We start from the raw sequence: 20,491 nt of genomic DNA, 5'->3' as shown, positions 1-20,491 counted from the left end.
CGCTCCATGTGGGGGAAGAGAGCCCAGCTTTCCAATCACTTCTCCATATTGTGCCCCTGGGTAAGCATCCAACATGTGACCAAAGCCTCGGCAAAGAGAGGCGGGTGCTTGGCTGAACTGTTTTGCTCAAGGATAACTCTACAAGTCACATTTGCTGAAAATAGACCCTTGTGGCATGAATTTCCTAAGAATTTGGCAGATCAGTCCAAGTTTAGGATGAGAGAGAAGAAAAGAGAACTTGCTACTTTCTAGTTAGTTGGCAGAGAGAGAGCACACCGATGAGTGAGCACAGGCACACGTGTCTTCTGCTTGGAATAGCCCTTCTCAGGGCACCTCTGTCTGGAATGGTCCGCGTGTGTTCTGACTGCTCCGGTCCACTGTGATCCTGAGACTCTAAGCTCAGCTCCTGGCCCTCTTGGAGTGGCACCACCATGCCTGGTCCCCAGCCTCCCAGAGCACCCAAGGGGAAAAGCTGTGGTGTCCCTGCTACAAAGCACAGGGTAAGTAGGGAGACTTCAGCCTGAAGTAGGTTGAGCCCTCACATGTTAAGGGAGATAGAGTACAGCAAACCTCCACCCCAAAGGGGAAAAATATAGTCTCCAACTTAAAGACCATTATTCAAAAAAAGTATATTGATTGATCCAATTTTAATTTATATAGAGGTCAAGAAGAATATGTTTATATGAATATCTGGAAAGAGCTGCATTGAAATGCTGACAGTGATTAGCTTTGATGTAGAAATTTTGTAGATTTTTTTCTTTTTATCTATATTTTTCTAAAATCAACATACAGTTCTTTTAAGTTCTTAAAGAAATATTTCTTCAGAAATCTCAAACTGAAGCAATAACAGGAGGAAGGGACATTTGTTGAGCCTGGGAGTTGGGATCTTGTGTTCTAAGCAAGAATTTAAACCTTTCCTCCATGTTTGTGTCCTCCACTTCTCTGGCCTGGTGTCACATCTTCTAAGTGCTGGCATTAAATCATACGGGATAGTATCATAAAGGGTTCTCAAAGTAATTTTATAGTTTCGTTAGAAAGAAACATTGGGATAGAAGAAAAATAACAAGTCTTCACATTTTCAGGAACATAAGGATCCGAATTTAGTTTAGGATGAAGAACAATCACAAGTCAGTATACAAGAGTAACGGCCCAGACAATACTTGTTGATGTTAAATGAATTATAATTTGTTAATTCATTTACAAATGATGGTAAATTGAAATCATCAGTATTTGTTGATGTTAAATGAATTCAACATTTGTCAAATGAAATGAAACTTTAATTTGTTTAAGGGATGGACTTCTTTTTTTATAAGATCTCTGCAGTGTTTTCTGTGAAACCCTGCATCTTGGAGCAAAGGAGAAGGAGGAAGGATGAGAGGGTTACATTTAAACCACACAGCCAAACTTAAAGGGGCAGCAACAACCTCTGGTGCATGCCCAAATTCAGAGCAGAAATTGTTGCAGAAAACCAAATTGCTCTTCAAGACTTAAGAAGGGGAAGGGTCTGTGTAACCAGTAGGAATAGCAAAAGCCTACCACTCACTTTAAACAGGCCCACTGAGAAGCTCCTGTCTCACGTCCTGCACTCTTGGAAACAGAAGTTTCATAAGTTGCTTTTTCTTTTCAATTACATTTAGCAACTTCCCTGTCATTCAGATACGCATTCATGCCACAAGCACTGGTCAGATGTGTGCTGCGTGTGGGACACAGAGCTGCCCTTACGAAAGAGCTCACGGCCAGTGGAGAAACCAATGTGGAATCGAAGCCAGTGCAGTGTGGTCAGCACTAACATGGAGGGCAAAGTGGCCAGGAGAGGACCGAGAAGGAGGCCTCCCCGCTGAGGAAACAGGGGAGTTTCTAGAAGAGATGACACTGGGCTAGGTCTTCTATGCAGGGAAGAGTGTTGCAAGCCAGGGGAATATCCTGACCCAGACCTGGGGTCACAAAACAAAGGGGGTTCCAGGACAAAAGGCCTGTGCTCCCCTGTGAACTGCTGGGAACCTATGGCATGGGTGATGACAAGCCACTCCCCCGCAGGAAGGTGACATGATTGGATTTGTGCTTTAAAATGAAAACCTGCCTGCCATTGAGAGGGTGGGATGGAGGAAGTAGAGAGCTTGCTGTTTTACAGTAAGCCACACAGGAGAGATGAGGGCCTGGGTGGTAGCCAAGAGAACTGGGAGCTTGTGAGATACTTCGGAGGAAGAAATCAACAAGGCTTGCTCTCAGATGAGACACAGTAGGTGAGAGAAATGGGTCACTTTACATGAACAAGGTTTTTTTGAAAAAAGTAGATAAGTTGATTAGTGACTAAGAACTAACTGCTTTGCAAAAAAAAAAATTGCAAAAAAAATCATTTGTTAGAGTTCACCATTTTTAATCTTATAAAAGCAAGAGTAGTGATACGGTTTGGCTGTGTCCCCACCCAAATCTCATCTTGGACTGTAGCTCCCATAATCCCCACATGTTATGGGAGGGACCTGCCAGGAGGTAAATTAATTACAGGGGCCGTTGCCTCCATGCTGTTCTCCTGATAGTGAGTGAGTTCTCAAGATCTGAGGGTTTTATTCTGGGCTTTTCCCCCGCTTCACCCTGCACTTCTCCTTGCCACCACCATGTGAAGAAGGATGTGTTTCCTTCCCCTTCCACCATGATTGTAAGTTTCCTGAGGCCTGCCCAGCCCCTGTGGAACTGTGATTCAATTAAAGCTCTTTCCTTTATAATTACCCAGTCTTGGGAAGTTCTTTATAGCAGCATGAGAACAGATAAATACAAGTTGTATATGGCCTGTGATATCAGGGGTATTCAGTTCAGACAGGCTTCTTTGAAGAATCTTCTAAAATTTCAGGCAGAAGAAAAAGCAACCTAAATTTTTGCTATTCCTTCAGTTTCTTTAAACAATTTCAAAGCTAAGGACAATGACCTAAAATTGCTACAGTATAAGATTTTGGAAGAGAAGAAACAGCTAAAGGACACATGGGGGCTGGTCTAGTTTGCAGTTAGGGAGTTCATTTAACCTTCAGCCTTGGCCTCATGGTCTGTCCCAAGGTGGGCATCCTCCTTCCTCTTTCACTGCTAGATATCAAGGGAGAGATCCTTGCCCTGTCTTGCAGTATCTTTGTCATTTTAAATGTTTATATCTGGCTTTTCCCTTCATAGTTAAGTTTCTTATCATGCACAGCCTATAATGCTTATAACAAAAAGGCCAAAGCGACCACAAGGAGAGCCACTGGAGGGCCACTAGGGAGCATGGGTTTCCCGGGACATGGCCTCTTCAGCACCTGATGGGCTTGGGGAGGGGATGAGAAGAAGCACAGAGAGGAATAGAATTGGGCAAGGGCCATGAGCACTGAGAATGCTCCTGTCCCCAGTCCCACCCTGGTCTCTCCTAACGCCCAAATTCAGAATTACCCCATAACGAGTTCTTTTCTTTTTAATCCTGATGAATTAAAAATAAGGGTTATTCCAGGGATCTAGAAGCAGGCAGAGACTCCTGGAGAAGGAGGAAATAATCCTCTTTTCCAAGGGTGGCTCGGAGATGTTTTTGGTCATTTATCATTTTGGTAACGATTGGGGATGAGATTGTTCTAGACTCCTCTGTGAGGTCTGTCTCCCCCCAGAGAGACACAGGCAACCCTGAGACGGAAACTTGGTGTCTCCCCCTAGCCGGTCCCAGCGGCAGCAATTTGAAAGATTAGGATTAGTGCTTTGCTCCCTTGGGAAGCCAAAGAGACTACGGGAGAAAGAGTTTCATGGGCTGGTGGTTGTCCAAGACCAGGTCTGTTGCCAAAGGATGGAATGATCTTGGCATGGCGCCAACAGGGACAGTCCCTGAGCAGGAGTCAGTTTCCTCTTGGTAGCCAGGGCCCCTCCTCGTTATTGCTAATCATTGTGGGTCACATTATGACCTGCCCCTTGCTCTTTCTAACTCATTGAGGCCACCATCCCTACACCAAGTCAGGGCCACATGCAGTGCTTGATTCTGTTTCCTGCTTGGCCACGAGGGCACCATCTCATGAGGGACTGATATCAGCAATGCTTTTCCACTGTTGCGTAGCCACCCAGCCTCAATGCAGGAGCTGGCTAGCTCATGGCATTAAGTATGTAGTGATTTGCGTAACAGAGAGGCAGTCACTGGTGACACCCTGATTTAGCAAACCCATCTTCACTTCTGATGGTTTGGGGCACAAGGTCAACCCAGCAACCCCCTAATTCCATGAATCAGTGAAGATTTCCCACATATTTAGAAAATCATTGTCCTGTTGTAGCATGACTTATTGATACATATCATATCTGCCGGAATATAACTGTAATATAACTTAAAGGCCTGAAATATCAATAAAGAGGGTTCCTTGGGTGGTAGCCCGAAATCCAGTTGTTGCTGATTGAAATAGAATCAGCCTGTGGTGCTTCAGAAAGATTGTTCCGGAATGAGAAAGATCCCCCAGGCTGTGACTTCATGAAATGAAGCAATATTTTGCCAGAGGCTTTCTCACTGGAGACACAGGCTGATTTCAGAGCAAGGCCATGCTCCATGGGGAACTGTTGCCAAATGACAGCTCAGGAATGTCTCTGCTCATCTCTCACTGCCAAGTTTCCGGAGGTACAGAGCCCTGGCGTTCCTTCTTGAGTTGACTCCAATTGTCAAGGCACTGGCAAGCCATGGGAGGTGCTCCTCAGCCCTCCCCACACACAGCAACCATCCCGCAGAACTGGGTGAAATACCTGCCCTGAGCATCTCAGAAAAGTCTTGGGTCCCTGACTTACTGAGCTGGAGGTTGAAGTCACCTGCTCTCCCAACTCCTCTGAAGGAAACCGACTTGCATTTCCTAGATTTGGAATTATCTACTCACACATGAGGTTCAACCTGGGTTCTCAGGCCAAAACTCTCACTTCATAGAAACGGCTAACCAAGCCTGAGAACTGCAGCCTTGCCCTCAGAATTACTCGTTCCTGCATCCTCAACCCATGGAACTGTTTTTCTTAAAATGCATTTAAAATTATAAAAGTGTTGTTCCTTTGGAAACTTTATTTCCATTGAGGCACACAATTATGATATAATTTAAAGTAGAACGTATTTCTTTTGTTAGTTGTAAGAAATTTACTCAAAAGCAGTCTCTGCCTAACAGACAAATATGGGGAACATGAAACTGAAACAGTAGAGTTCCCCAATTCCCCTTGGCAGGACGCGCAACAGGGGTGTGGCTCGCCTACAGCTCAAACCCCTGGGGGGAGCATGCAGATGGGCAGGTGCAGAGGCCAGGGAAAGCCCTTTGGGGCTCTGGCCCCACGGCAGCATCTAGGAATGGGTGTCTGTGACTCCCCAAGCCCAAGTGGGTGTGTATTATAAAGCTCTTTCAGATTTGCCATCTGGGCTTGTGTCTTAATTGGCTCAATGGACCCTCTGCCTTATTGCAAGGGCAGGGGACCACTGTGACAACCTTCTATATTCCGAGCTCTTGCTCAGCGTCCTGAAAGAATCAAATCACATATGGGCTCAAAGGATGAATGAAAGGTTTTATTGAGTGGTAGAGGTGGCTCTCAGGGAGATGGATGGGGAGCCAGAACAGGGGATGGAGTGGGAAGGTGGTCTTCCCCTAGAGTCGGGCCGCCCAGCAGCCAGACTTTTCTAACTGCCCCCGGCCGAATTCCCCTTGGCATTCAGACATCCCTCCTCTTCTCTCTTTCTCTGCTGTGTTGTTCCACCGTTAACTGGTCTGCTGGTCCGCTGGTCCACTGGTCTGCTAATCCCAACATTTGGCTGATTGTGTGTGTGCCCGCTAAGGTCTCGGGTTTATATGGGGGCAAGATGTTGGGCGTGGCAGGCCAAAAGGCAACTTTTTGGGCACAAAAACAGAAATGGCTGTCCTCATTTAGGGTCGTGGGTCTTCAGGCTTGAGGTTGGGGCCTTTGTCGGGAACCGCCCTCTTCTACCCAGTATTTTCCTGTCTCCTGTCCGTAGCAAAACGAGAGACAATCTGAAAGAAAACAGAGAATGAATTTATTCCTTCCATGAGCTTTTTAAAAAGATGAACCGACCACTCAGAGTCTTCACAAAATGTCTTACAATTGTTAATAATATCAAGTACACAGCCCTCATGAAGTGGCCAGCAGTAATCTAAGCACTCCACCTAGAGTAACTTGTGTAATACTCTATCAACCAGACCAATTGGGTAATAAGAACTATTATTACTGATATTTTACAGACAGGAAACTGAGGCACACACAGGTTAAGTAACTCACCCATGAGCATGGCTGGTCCATGGCACAGCTGGATGCGAACTTCTCAAGACAGAGGACACACTATGCTGTCCTGATCCCTAAAAGGGATAAATAACAAAAGAAGAGTCTATGATGAATTACTTTGTGACTTAGCAGAGGAAAAGCAGACAGCTCAAAACAGCCAAACAATGCCCCTTGGGGATGACCCTGTGGAACCCATTGAGGTAAGGGCCACCTGACCATTCCACCTCTATGCCCAGATCCCAGAGCCCAAGCCACTGGCCTAGGTAGAGACAACAGGATTCCCACATTAGCCAAGCTAATGGCTCCCGCTGGCTCCTTCCTCAGAGCTGGTTTCCAGCAGCTCATCCTCCTTCCCAAGCATCTTTCGGTGGTTGGGAGAAACAGAACCTCTCTGAACCAAATCACTCTAAGGTGCAAACGACTAATAGCTTTGGGAAGACATTTGCCTATTCAATGAGGCATTTCTCAACTCAAAGGCTCTCTAATGGGTAGAAATACAGACAATGTGGCAGAGTAGAGAATTCAATGTCATGCAAGAGATACAGGTTTTTGGTTTTGTCTTTTGTTTTACTTTTACTTTTTTCCTTCAGATAAAATTCACATATCAAAACATTGTGCAACCATCACTGCTATCTAATTCCAGACCGTTTTTCTCACCCCAGAAAGAAACCCTATACCTATTAGCAGTCTCTCTGCACTGCCCCCATGCTCGAGCCCTTGGCAACCACTAGTCTGCCTTCTGTCTTCATAGATTTGCCTATTCTATTTATATTTCACATAAATGAAATCATATCACATGTGCCTTTTGTGTCCAGCTTTCTTCAGTTAGCGTAATGGTTCGAGGTTCACCTATGTTGTGGCATGAATCAGTATTTCATCCCTTTTTACAACAGAATAATATTCCAATGTGTGGATAAACCACATTTTGCTTATCCACTCATTAGTTGATAGACATTTGTATTATTTCCACTTTGGCTATTATGAATAAGCCTGTCGTGAATATTCATGCACAAGAGTCTTTATGTGGACATACGTTCTTTTTTTTTTTCTTTTTCTTTTTTTTGAGACAGAGTCTTGCTCTGTTGCCAGGCTGGAGTGCAGTGGCATGATCTCGGCTTACTGCAACCTCCACCTCCCGGGTAAAAGCAATTCTGCCGCCTCAGCTTCCTGAGTGGCTGGGACTACAGGCATGTGCCACCACACCAGCTAATTTTTGTATTTTTAGTAGAGACGGGGTTTCACCATGCTGGCCATATGGTCTCGATCTCTTGACCTCATGATCCGCCCACCTCAGCCTCCCAAAGTGCTGGGATTACAGGCGTGAGCCATCACGCCTGGCCAGACATACGTTCTTTATTATCTTGGGGTATACCAAGGGTAACTGCTGCTGGGTCATATGGTAATAGGAATAGTATCTAAATACAGGAAGTTTAGAAGAATCCATTAAATCATAGGACCTAGGCGACTGCCTACTTGCGCTGTGTGACCTCAGGCAATCCAAGTAACCTCTCTGAATCTCAGGTTGGCTTTTTGCTTAGTGTTGTTGTTTTGTATGTTGAATGTCAATTAAAACGTTTGCCTTTCAGTGTCCTTGCGAAGATTAAAATGATGTAAGTAAAGGCGTTTCTAAACTAGGCAGTGGGAGGCTCTTGAGCTCCTGTCATCAGAGACGCTGTCAGATGGGCCCCTATGGCAGGGTGGCCACTCGTGCAGGTGGGCCGGGGACACCACCCTGCAGCAAGAGCTCTGCCTGGTGATTCCTTCTCTTTCCCAGCTAGTGGCCCTGCTGGTAAATAATCTTGTGAGAGGCTTTAGCTGCAATCATGACTTAATGAGTTCGTTCATGAGGTGACTGGGAAAAGAAATTATTCACATGGAAATTTCCAGTGCGGTTCAAAGCCAGAGTGGGTAATATTCTAGCTGCACACACTGTATGCACACGCACACTGCATGCACACACACTGCACACTACACCTGCTGTATACACGGTGAGCACACACACACCGCATACACACTGCTCACACGCCACACACAGGTTCTCAGATGAGGCCAGGTCAGGCCACGCTCCCTGGGAAGCTGGCCCAGGCTGACACAGGCAGGGAGCCTCTGTGCTCTGTGATTCACCCGGGACCTCACTCCCTTCAAAGAGCCTCCTCCTTTTCTGGACAGTCTCTGTCTACGTCCTTTGAAAAAGGCCTAACCTGTGTCCTGTGTCCTCAGGCCCTGCTTCCGTGGCTCCTCTACGGTTAGAGCTGAGCATCTGGTCTGGGCATTAACCCACAGGACAGGCACACAGAGAACCTGGGAGTGAATTCCAGCTCTCCGCTTGTTAGCTATGTGGCCTCGAGTAAGTCAATTGGCCTCTCTGGGCTTCAGTGTCCTCCTGTGTCACACGGGGATGATGAGAGTCCCTGCCTTGAAGGGTTATGGCCAAGATAAAATGAGATCTGCCATAGAGCATGTCAAGAGACGTGCCCAGCCCAGAGCAAGTGACTAAGAGCTTCCAGATGGTATTATCATTATTATCAATTGTCTGTGGCTCCTCTCTTCCCGCAAAGCAACTACAGCCACGGGCCGCATAATGACGTTTCAGTGGACAATGGGCCACATATACAACAGTGGCCCCATGAGATTATGACGGAGCTGAAAAATTCCTGCTCCCTACTCCGGCCTTGATGATCATGACCCCGTGATGGCCTAGGGCAACGTGCATGTTTATGTCTTCGTTTTTAAATGAAAATGTTTAAAAAGTAAAACTAAATTTTAAAACATTTAAATATATAGAATAAGGATATAAAGAATAATTTTGTGCAGGAGTACCCCGTGCTTGTGTTTTAAGCTAAGTGTTATTACAAAAGAGTCAAAAAGTGAAAAAAATTAAGTTTGTAAAGTAATAAAAGTTACAGTAAACTAAGGTTAATTTACTATTGAAAAAACGTATAGATTTAGTGTAGCCTAAGTGTGCAGTGTTTATAAAGTCTATAGTAGTCTATAGTAGGGTGCAGTCATGTACAGTAGTCTACAGTAGTATACAGGAGTCTATAGGATTGTACAGTAGTGTAGTGTGCGGTAGTCTACAGCAGTATATAGTAGTGTACAGTAGTGTGCAGTAGTCTACAGTAGTGTATAGTAGTGTACAGTAGTCTACAGTAGTGTACAGTAGTGTACAGTGTACAGTAGTGTGCAATAGTCTACAGTACTATATGGTAGTGTATAGCAGTGTGCAGTAGTCTACAGTAGTGTGCAGTAGTCTACAGTAGTGTATAGTAGTGTGCACTAGTCTATGGTAGTGTACAGTAGTGTATAGTAGTGTGCAGTAGTCTACAGTAGTGTACAGTAGTGTATAGTAGTGTGCAGTAGCCTATGGTAGTGTGCAGTAGTGTGCAGTAGTCTATAGTAGCATACAGTAGTGTGCAGTAGCCTACGGTAGTGTATGGTAGTGTGCAGTAGTCTACAGTAGCATACAGTAGTGTATAGTAGTGTGCAGTAGCCTACGGTAGTGTATGGTAGTGTGCAGTAGTGTGCAGTAGTCTATAGTAGTGTACGGTAGTGTACAGTAGTGTGCAGTAGCCTACGGTAGTGCACGGTAGTGTGCAGTAGTCTACAGTAGTGTACAGTAGTGTACAGTAGTGCCCTAGGCCTTCCCAGTCACTCCCCGCTCACTCACTGGCTCACTCAGAGCCACTTCCAGACCTGCAAGCTCCATGTTAAGTGTCCTATGCAGGTGAACCATTTTTAATCTTTTCTACTGTATTTTGACTGTACCTTGTCCATATAGGTACAAATACAATTGCATTACAATTGCCCACAGTATTCGGTACAGTCACATGTTGTACAGGTTTGTAGCCTAGGAGCAATGGGTCTACCATATAGCCTAGGTGTGTAGTGGTCTGGCCCATCTAGATTTGTGCAAGTATACTCTGTGGTGTCTGCACAATGACAAAAATCACCTAAAGACACATTTCTCAGAATATATCCCTGTTTTTGAGTGATTCATGGCTGTATATGCAATTTAGTTGGGGCCTTCTTCATATCCAAGCCCTTGTCTCACCTGGTGTTTAATGTTGAAATACCAGCCCTGGTGGCAGGGGGTGGAAGGAGGTTTGCAGACAGGTAAGCTGTTCAGACTGGGCAGGCACTGGCAGGTGTATGGATGTTCTATTTACTGCACTCTTTGAGAATCTTTGCAGATGTTACCTGACATGTAAGTACACTGCCTTTCCCTAAAGCTGGTCCTGCTCACAATTTTGTTTGCACCGACAAATGTATCTATTGCTTTCTGGACCCTCCTTCCTGATCCAAAACTTTCACTATATGTAATATAATTTTAAATCCCTAACTCCTTAGAGGTCTGGCCCATCCTTAGGTTTAGTCTTCCCTAATTGCCCTCACTTAAGCTGCAAGCAGCCTCAATCCTCAATTGGCCTCCCAAGCACCACTCTGCTTTCCTGCCTCACTGCCTCTGCCAGCACTACACCCTCCACCAAAACACACCTTCCCTTGCCCCTCCCAACCATCTCCACCATCAGCCCAGCTCAAAAGTCGCCCTTCCAGGAAGTCCTCTAAGATCTGCACTACGGCCTCTGCCTTATGTTTCCATAGCATTAATAGCATTCTTCTAGAACATTCTCTCTTGTAGTATGATTATTTCTATACATGTCTTATCACTGACACCACACTGTGAGTTAATTTAACTTTGTTATTTGTAACACTCTCTTTCATTTTTATAGTATCCTGCCAGGAACTTACAGATAGTAAGTATTTAAATTTTGTTGAGTCAAATGATGTGCACCCTTCAAAATGATTGAGTTTTAACATTAACTCTTCAAATCACCAGGATCACCATGTTACAATTTATATCGGTAAGAACTCCTAGAACTCTGGAATCTAGACAGGCAGTCGAATGCTAAAAGTCAGTGCTGTGACAGCAGGCACACTCTGCCTTTCCCTAAAGCTGGTCCTCCTCACAATTTTGTTTGCAACAACAAACATGTGTATTGCCTTCCCTGATCCTGGGAATCTTAGGCACATTTTTAGCCTCTCCGTGTTTCAGTTTCCTCTTGGATTAAAAAAGGACAACAGTACTGACCTCATAGGATTGCTATGAGGAGAAAATGAGTTAGCCTTTGTAAGTCTGTAGGAAAGTGCCTAGCATGTAGGAAACACCCAGTAAATATTAGCTGGAATTCCATCTCAACACCAGCTCCCCACAGGCTCTTACCCTGCAGAGGTCTGGAAAACGACCAATTAGATGCTGTAGTTACCAGCTCTCACCAGTAGGAGACACACAATCGCCACAGCTGTGATCATTTCCCTTCAAGATGGAGCCCAGGGATGGAGAATTCAGTTTGGGAATGGAGGCAAAGGTGCTTTTATAAATATCAAGAAAATCTTGGGATCTGAAGACCACACATGGCCCTCTGCAAGAGGTTGCATGGCAAGGACATTTGGCAAGTTCCACTGTACCTCTTTCTCTACCCAGCACCTGCTTAGAAAGGGCAAAGGTTGTGGCAGTAGCGGGGAGGTGTGGGATGGCCCCCAAGAAAGGTGGACACAGAGACCCGGGAAGGAGGAACTGGATCTGTAGCCAGCAATGCACATATTTAATTTTATTCCATGATTTCTTCCAGGATTAGCTAAATCTATCCACCCATCCTGGCTTATGTGGTCACCTCCTGAACATGGGGTCCAGTCCACATGGAATCACCCTCCTATCAGCTTGTTCCTCCATTCCTTCTTCCAGCCAGATTGTTACTCTATGCCCTGGGACCTGAGCATGCCTGGCCCATTCCCAAGCCTGCCCTGGGCTTCCTGGTATTTCTACTTCCAGCTCATACCTCACCTCCTCCAAGAAGCCTTCCCTGACCTCTCTAGTCCAGCAAGCTCCTCCTCCACCAAGCCTCTCCCACTGGCCTTTCCACAGTTAGGCACTTTCTCCAATGCTGCCTGTTGGGTCACTTGCCTTTTCATGTAGCACCATGAGGACAGGGACACTCCTTGTCTGCACCTCCTCAGGAGTCTGCAAAGGGTTCTGCATGGAATCTGGGCGATGTTGACTGCAGAAAGACTGGACAAGTGCCAGGTAATCTGTAGGTGTGCAAGAATGAATGGAAAAATTTTAAATATCCACTATAGACAGAGGGAAAAAAATCCTATTTGAAATAAGTTACCTTGCCCCTAGGTTTGAATTTAAGAGCTATTTTCTCCAATTTGATCATCAAAATATGACAAGTGAATGCTGTTGCTATGAAGTCTTATGAAGATCTTGCATGTTATCCAGGCCTCGGGTTCCCTCTTCTCTCTCTAACAAAATATAGTTTAAAATTTTCATTTGTGGGCTGGGCGCAGTGGCTGACACTGGTAATCCTAGCACTTAGGGAGGCCAAGGTGGGCAGATCGCTTGAGCCTAGGAGTTCAAAATCAGCCTGGGAAACATGGCAAAACTCCATTTATTAAAAAAAAAAAAATTAGCCTGGCATGGTAGCGTGTGCCTGTACTCCCAACTACTCCAGAGGCAGAGACAGGAGGGTCGCTTGAGCCAGGGAGGTCGAGGCTGCAGTGAGCCTTGATTGCGCCACTGCACTCCAGCCTAGGAGACAGAAGGAGACCCTGTCTCAAAATAAGAAAATCACTTGTAATTTTGCTTATTTAGTATTTGGTGAATGAACTCGTTAGAAGTCACATTATCAGCCACCAACTCCGGTCAGCCGTGGGCTGGGAGAGAAAGGGAGAGCAGAGCAGATGCAGCTCCCGCCTTCCTGGAACATGACATCATCTAATTTGTTCATTCAACAGAAACTTCGCACACACTTACAAAGCACCCCGCCCTGTACTAGGTGGGCTCTGGGGATAGAAGACAGTAAGAGAATGTGGTCCCTGTCCTTAGGCACACATTATCCATTGGAGAAGACAGCTGAACCAGGCACAAGTCACTAAGTTCCCAGTTTCTCAGAGGGTTTGATGAAGGTGTTAGATATACAGAATCACTCTAATACTATGTCTGGAAAAAAAATACTTCCCATTAAAGAGCAAGGTTGTAGGAATACTTTGAGGGCAGGAAAGGAAGAGCAACTCTTCACTCTACACTCAAAAAAATCTCCCGCCTGGTCTCTGATAGCTTCATTTCTTTTCACGAGAAAATAAAGCATTACATTTCATAAAAGACAAGGCTTAGAAAGCTGACTTCAACTACTGTCATATTCCCGAGGGGAGCAAGGAAACGCAGGAGAAAACACAAGGCATACCCATTTTACAGATAAGGAGACTGAGGCTCTGTGGGGAAGGTTTAGCAGGTTGGCTGGGCTCGCGGGTGAGTTAGAGGAGGTGGCACTGCTCCAGCCCACATCCCTGGTTCTCAGGCATCCCTCTCTCCCGGGCTCCTCCATTAAACTCTGCGTGCCAGCCCAGGGCACCAATCATGGGCAGAGTGGGCTCTCCGCTGCCTCGTGGGGTCCCAGCAGAATTAACTTTCATGAAGCCAGTTAGAGAAAGGTTAAGGAAGAGCAGCCTCAATGCAGGTTGCTAAGGCCCAGCCCCACTGAGCAGGTGCAGGGAGCCAGCCTGCTGTTCTGCAAGCACAACCTGCTAGATGCCAAACCAGTGTGTTGCAGGCGGTCTGAGCCAGGAAGTAGATCTGAAGCTTCAGGGTAGCTGTGTGAGTGAAAAAAAAAGAATGTGATTCCTATCTGACCGATGACTCAGAAGTATGAACTGGGGGGCCTTTCCTTCCTGACCCACCTGACAGGGCCATGGCCGACACAGCCGTGTGTACACCAGTGAGCCTGTCACATCGCGGGTCTGCTGTGACAGCCTCTGCCGAGCCCGAGACAGAATCCAGTGTGAGCAGATTTCTCACGCTCCAGGCTTCCCTCACAAAGCTGCATTTCCCTCAGCTACTCCTTTACCTATTTGGAAAGAATAGCAGGAAAAGGAAAGATGGATCTTGGTGAATCTTCCAAAAATCCTCTACTGGATTCCAGAGCTGGACTACTCAAAGGTGTGAAATTGGGTCTCCTCCTCTTTAAAAACTCTTTTCCTGGGGTCTTCATACTCCCCACTTCTTCCTCCCCCATAAAAACCTGGTTTTAGGAAGGGAAGACATCAAATCATTCACCTGGAGGAGTACATGAATAAGAGCACCTTGCCATGTACTTGCCTTTTAATAGGGATCAAGAAACCTTTTGCAAAGGAATGAGTGTTACCAGATGGGAAGTCGTGACTGTGAGTTGTCCAGGTTTTTGGCGTGTTGGACAAAGAATTTAATAAAATGCACAAAGCAACAAAAGAACGAAGCAACGAAAGTGCAGATTTACTGAAGTGAAAGTACACTCTATAGAGTGAGAGTTGGCTCGATCAACGAAGCAGCTCAAGAGCCCCATTTAGAATGTTCTTTGGGGTTTTTGTTAAGCTGAAATAATTTGGTAACACCCCTAGATTCCCTTTAGAGGCCTCCAATTGGTTACCCGCTATGATGGATGGGCCCCCGACCAATCAGAGGCTGAAGTGGAAACTTCCGTTTTGTTATCACAGGAGTGAGGTTGTGGCCTGCATGCTGCCTAATCTTGCCTAGAACTGGCTGCACCTGCTGTTCCTTTGCTTATGCCTTAACCCTTGGTTACCCTAATTCCCTATTCTCCTGCCTTATAAGGGTGGTGCTAGGCATTAGCTAGGACACAGATGGGGCATCTTAGACAGAAGAGGCTCATTCTTCACTCAAAAAGCCACACCTGGTTGTCTTTTTTTTTTTTGTAGTTCAATCATCCAGCTTTGTCCTGGACCTGGTCCGGGCGCACCGTGCTGGAGAGAGACCTGGCCCAGCCCACCAGCACGGCTTCTTCAGAGGACCTTTCTGGTCTACCTGATTCACCACAGCTTGATCATTTGCAGCCTGATTTTGCAGTTCATCTCTTTGTATTCATATGTATTCTGACTCCTCATTTACCCTATAAGATCATCTGAGGGGTAAAACCTGACCATCTTCCTTGTTCTTTCCTATCCTGGAAGGTCCATGTGATTTTTGACAATGAATATGATTTCTGTTTGACTTTGGAATGAGTTTTTGCATTTGATTATCAGGGGGTTCGATGTTTAGGGATTTCTACTCGCAGTGAAATCTAATGCCACACCTGGCAGGAATTGGGTCCTTTTAACATGAGACTAAAATCCAATAAGCCCAAGCCAGGAAGACCTGATTCGCAGGGGCCAGGGAGGGTGCTCACTTCTCCACTTCTGCACAAAGCCACCTCCAGTCTGGAAAGAAGCAACTCTTCCATTATCTGTTGGAGATTCCTTATTGCCTATAAAGTAGGAGTAAACAGAGTGTGTGAGATGTTGACCAAGCACGATGGGATGGAACAGATGCCCTCTCATTAATGCAGAGCATATGGCAGAGTTCTGTAGCCATTCTCAATAAAATGGAAAACAAGGTACTTTAAAATAAACACAGCTGGACACAGTCGAGAAAACAATGGTGATCTTTATTTTGCAGAAATGAAGTCAAAGTGTTGCTTACTGGTTGTCAAATTGCCACACATGAAAGGGGCTGGAAACATAGCCAATGTTCAGAGTTAGGGTCACTGCATTGGAGACCCAGAAATCGAGAGTCCTGATCACACCGAGCAGGCTAAGAGAGGGCTGGGGAGGGAGATTTCCGCCCTGTCCTTTTCGGTCCCTGGTGCTTCCTCGGCCAGTGTGAGTACAATGATTTGCACAACTACTGCTTTCACTTAGTGCAAAAATGGACTGATGTTTTAAGTTGAATCCAGTAGTTCAACCACTGGAGCTTCAGAAGGGTCCACAGCCCGCCCCTTTCTGCCGGAACTGTCTTATGTTATCATCTAATCAGGCATCCCTGGCCATTCACCAATGGTCCGAGAGTTGGGACCTCGTTGATAAATGTATTTATTCCGAATTTAGGTGTAAGTCCCTTCCAGGCAGTGCAGCAGAGCAGAGGATAACAAGGAGACAATTTGGTTTTCTCCATTTTCTTTAGGAACACACTTTTTACATGAGTGCCTTAAGTGCAGCTGCCGTTTCCTACCAAGCAAGACAATGATCAGCCCTGCTTTGTTTGTTCCCACAGCTCAGGAACCTGGCTCAGAGCTGCTCCTCAGTGCCAGCTGCTGGACTGGACAAGATTTTAGGCAAGGCACGGCCACACACCAGGTAGGTGAAAACCCACCACACTGAACCGCTGCCAGGGAGCCCACGAAGGCACTGAGCCTCTCCATGAACGGAGGCCTAACCTCAGCCTGCCTGGCTGATCTCATCTCTAGGGTGCTTTACATGACAGCAGCAGAGTGTGAGCCTGCTGCCCGGAGGAACTATGCAGGTGTAAGTAGCACCCAGCTTGTCCTCAGGCACGTGGCAGCCCAGGGGCAAAACATCAGGTTGTTCACGAATCACCAAGGTATTTTTGGCATCATGTTATTATACTCCAAAAACAACCAAAGAGCAGGGGAAAAAAAATAACCCAATTCACAAAAGTAAAATGCAGTCCATCTAAGAGGGTTGTTTAAGTTTAAAGTTTTCTTTACTGAACTGGCCCAAACTGGATAAGCATTAATATCCCTCCCTAAGGTTCCCAGCCAGGCGGGACCAGGCAGAACAAAAGCTTGAGCCAGTTACTGGGTATTTGCCACAGGCCAGACGCCCTCACCATAGCCACATCGCATCATTCATCAAACCCACCTCAGGAAGTGGATGCGGTGATTCTCCCCGGGACACTCTGGGAGGGGGTAGCACAGATAATGAGAAAGACTAGGGATCCCAGGTCAGATCTGGGGAATGCCAGAGCTTCGGGTCTTTGCATGAGTAAGGTTAGATAAGCCCGAAAGAGCACAACCAAGGGTCCGCAGAGAGCAGCAAATCAGGGACCACGCCAGGCAGTGGACAGCCCGTGGTCAAGCCCAAAGTGACCTCCAGGAAAGGAGGACATCCCTGTAATGACACTGCAGCCTCTCCCTTGCCCCAGACCCCACTCCCAGGGCACAATTCCAGGCTGCCTGGGGCACCAGAGCTCACATCCTCCCAGGCATGGGCAGGAGGGTCACCGACTGGCGCTGGAGGCTCCGCTGCTGCGGCAGAACCACAGGCTCCCTGCAGAGGGAGCCCTGACCCCTTCCGAGGCAGCAAAAACTAGCCGTGCTCAGACCTCCCTCCTGAGTGAAAGGTTCTACAGTGTACACAGGTTGTTTGTGCTGGAAGCATTTCCACGGAGCCACAGCAGTGGATGGCTGACACGAAATTCCCTGGCTGTCTCCCATCGTTTGAGAATTAAGGTTATATAGCTGTTATCCGCACATCCTATCAGTCTTTGAGTTACAGGCTGTGACGTTGTGACTTTTGTGAAAGAAGCAGGGAGCGATGGGACAGGGAGAAAGGCCTGAGGCGGCCATTTGCAGACACAGCCCTGTCCTCACCCGAGCCACCGCCACCCCAGAGTGGGGTAGCTGATACCCGGCAGGTTGCTGTTGGTAACTGAGCAGGTGTGGGGGGATCCAGATCCAGAAGAGAAGAAGGCGGGGAAGAAAGAGGAGGGCAGAGAGGGCTGAGCCTGCAGCGCTGTGCACTTAGGGGGCTTGCTTGAAGCCTCATTATCTGGGACATAACTGCAGTCAGACGGACTAGGGGGCTCCAGGAGGCTGATGATGTGAAAGGTGATGACAGATTTTCGTTTTCCATTAGGAGATGAAAACTGCTTTCCCAAGCTCTCCAAACAGAAGAGAGACTTGGCTGAAGGTCTAAGTAATGCCTGAGGCCTCCAGGAGGGCCAGCGTGTCTGGTCGGGACCACGGTGCCCCACGCAGTATTTGTTCCCCGGGGAAGCCACTCCTCTGCTACTGCACTCTGGAAGAGACTCCTGGGTCTCACAAGGGGGTGGAGGTGTCCACAGAGGCCCTTTAAGATGTGTGGTTAGAGAAGGTTTAAATTTGCTATCTGGGAACCTCATATCTGAATCTACACACCATGATTTTAACAATCATTTTTAGCGGTTATAACTTCAAATAAAGATTTCAAATTCTATATGGACGCTAATGATCTATTCCAAGCTAATATCCACAGTAGAGGAGAATGAGAAAATCTTGAATGGGAATCCAGTTTGTAGAAGAGTCAAATGATTTTGAGTCTCGAGTAAAGACGCTGCCGTGGTACACAGTATTCAAGACAGCACGTGAAATTAAAATGTGTCTAACTTCCGCTCCCGTCGATGAATTTCTGACCTTTTCCCCCGTGTTAGGGCCCAGGTCTCTCCAGTGCTTTCCAGGGCTACTATCTATAATTGGCAAATGATCCCCTCATACTATCCAATTGTTCTCCTTCCGAAGACCTACAAAAAGAAACCTGATTATCTTGCCAACTGCTCTGTGTTACCAGATGTTTAGTTTGAGAATACGAAGTGTACCTGTGAGAGTATCCAAGCACAAAACACTTCTGGCCCAAGCTGGCTAGTCTGATCATGAGACCAAGCCTCAAAACCTTGAATTTTATATGAGCTTGACCCAATCAAATAGAACTGAAACATCTCCTGGAAGAAGGGGCAATGTCTTCATCCTCTTTGAGACTTCCTCCTACTCATGGGATTCCGTAGAGTGCTTTGCATACAGCGAGTGCTGAATAATTGAATTTTCTGCCCTGTGGTCACAGAGACCACACCATCCAAATGCCAGTGATAATCTTCAATGACATTTACAGAGTCTAGGTGAATCAGACTAACCACATCTTTAAATCCTGACCCAGTTTCACTCAGATTTGGCTGGACAACTGCCCTTAATAGCCCAGCTTCCAGACTGTCAATCACACAGCGATCTCCTGGACACCTTCTGTGAACCTGGCACAGAGATCAATGCTGGGGATGGGAAAATGAACACAGCAAGGTGTTCCAACATAGTGACAGGTGAGCAAGTCACTACAGGACAGGGAGACAGGTGTTAGAGACAGAGAGGGTGCTGGGCAGGCTTAGAGGAGGGTACCCAGGTCTTCCCAGGGGTCTAAGGAGGCACCACCCAGAGGTGAGATTTGAGTCGGATTCTGGTAAACATGGGAGTTTGCTGTGCCAGGCGAGGACCCTTCCAAGCAGAGAATAGCAGCGTCCTGAATTCCAGGGCGAGTTTGAAGGGTGCAGGGGACGCCATTTGAATTTGTGAGGCTACCTTGAAAACAAACAGGATAATAAGGGACAGCTCCACTTCAGATGTCATATGTTATTCCTTTATTCATGGAATTCCTACTAAAGAGTGAGTCCTCAATATTTGGGAGGACATGAATGAAGCCCTTCGAGAATCTGCTTCTTTAAAAAAAAAAAAACAATCTCTGCCCCTCTCCCCCTTGAAGCAATCCTCGGACTCCTGTTTAAGAAATCCTGGTGTAGACTATAAAGTGCTTCCACCACGCTGCACCCTCAGCTACACTTACAGATGCACTGGGGCTCTATTTCCCTGCCTCTGCCTCCACTGCCTGGTTTCCCTTCGGAACCACCCAAGTCCTTTTTCCCAAGAGATGTGTTGAGACGTGAAATTTCCCAGGGCTGAGCCTACCACCACGCTCGGAGACTGGAAACCGCCACATGCCTGGCCCTGCAGACGAGCTAACACGTGGGCAGCATGGTCCTGCCTCCTGCCCTGCAGCAGTGTTTCCCTTGAGCCCAGAGGCACCCCCTTAGCTCACTGTGTCCACAAACAGAACATTCTGGCATGGCCTGAATGCAACTGACTCTTTAGATGATGGTCTCTGATGAGATCAACCAAATCAACAAATGTAATGAAAAGATGAGATTTGTTGATGTGCACGACAGGGCAAATTGAGAATCTGGGGCCTGATTTACATCCTTCTGCTGCCAGTGATTCCTTCAGTTTGCCCCTTCTTTCTCTGAGCTTCTGGTCCCCCTTCTGTACACAGGGGTTGAGGATTCCTGCCCTATTCATGAGGTAGACAAGAATTAAAATCAAGTGAGATGATGAGGGGGAAAGTGCTCTGAACTCTAAACCTTCTAAAATACCAAATATTATTATTAAAGAAAATATTGGGAAACTAATGATAGAATCACAGAGGGAAAATGGCATTTTACTACCACTCAAGAGCAAAATCTCAATAGAAAAACCAAAACAGCCAGCCAGTAGACAGGGAATACATAGCATCTGGCATTTGTTATAAGGTATTGTAAATATTTTTTACTTTTATGTGTTTATTATACAGTTTCAGAAAGGAAAAGGAAAGAAAAGGACCCAAGAACTCTCTGCTTTGTTGG

At 46.4% G+C, this 20,491-nt stretch overlaps 1 protein-coding gene across 2 annotated transcripts in view; it reads left to right on the top strand.

Annotated features, from left to right (window-relative positions):
* Positions 1-264: 264 nt before the first annotated feature.
* The window catches only part of LOC117980746 (uncharacterized), a 58,053-nt gene continuing 37,826 nt past the window's right edge, over positions 265-20,491 (top strand). For both annotated transcript variants that reach the window (XR_008625812.2, XM_034963175.3), the window contains exons 1-2: positions 265-500; positions 16,328-16,410. Coding sequence is in view for 1 of the 2 variants with exons in the window: in XM_034963175.3 (XP_034819066.1) it covers positions 432-500; positions 16,328-16,410 (152 nt within the window). In the remaining variant the exon portion in view is untranslated. The remainder of the gene's footprint in view (positions 501-16,327; positions 16,411-20,491) is intronic.

Source organism: Pan paniscus, chromosome 5, assembly GCF_029289425.2.
Source record: "Pan paniscus chromosome 5, NHGRI_mPanPan1-v2.0_pri, whole genome shotgun sequence".
Lineage (NCBI taxonomy): Eukaryota > Metazoa > Chordata > Mammalia > Primates > Hominidae > Pan > Pan paniscus.
This window is presented reverse-complemented; position numbering and strand designations above follow the sequence as displayed.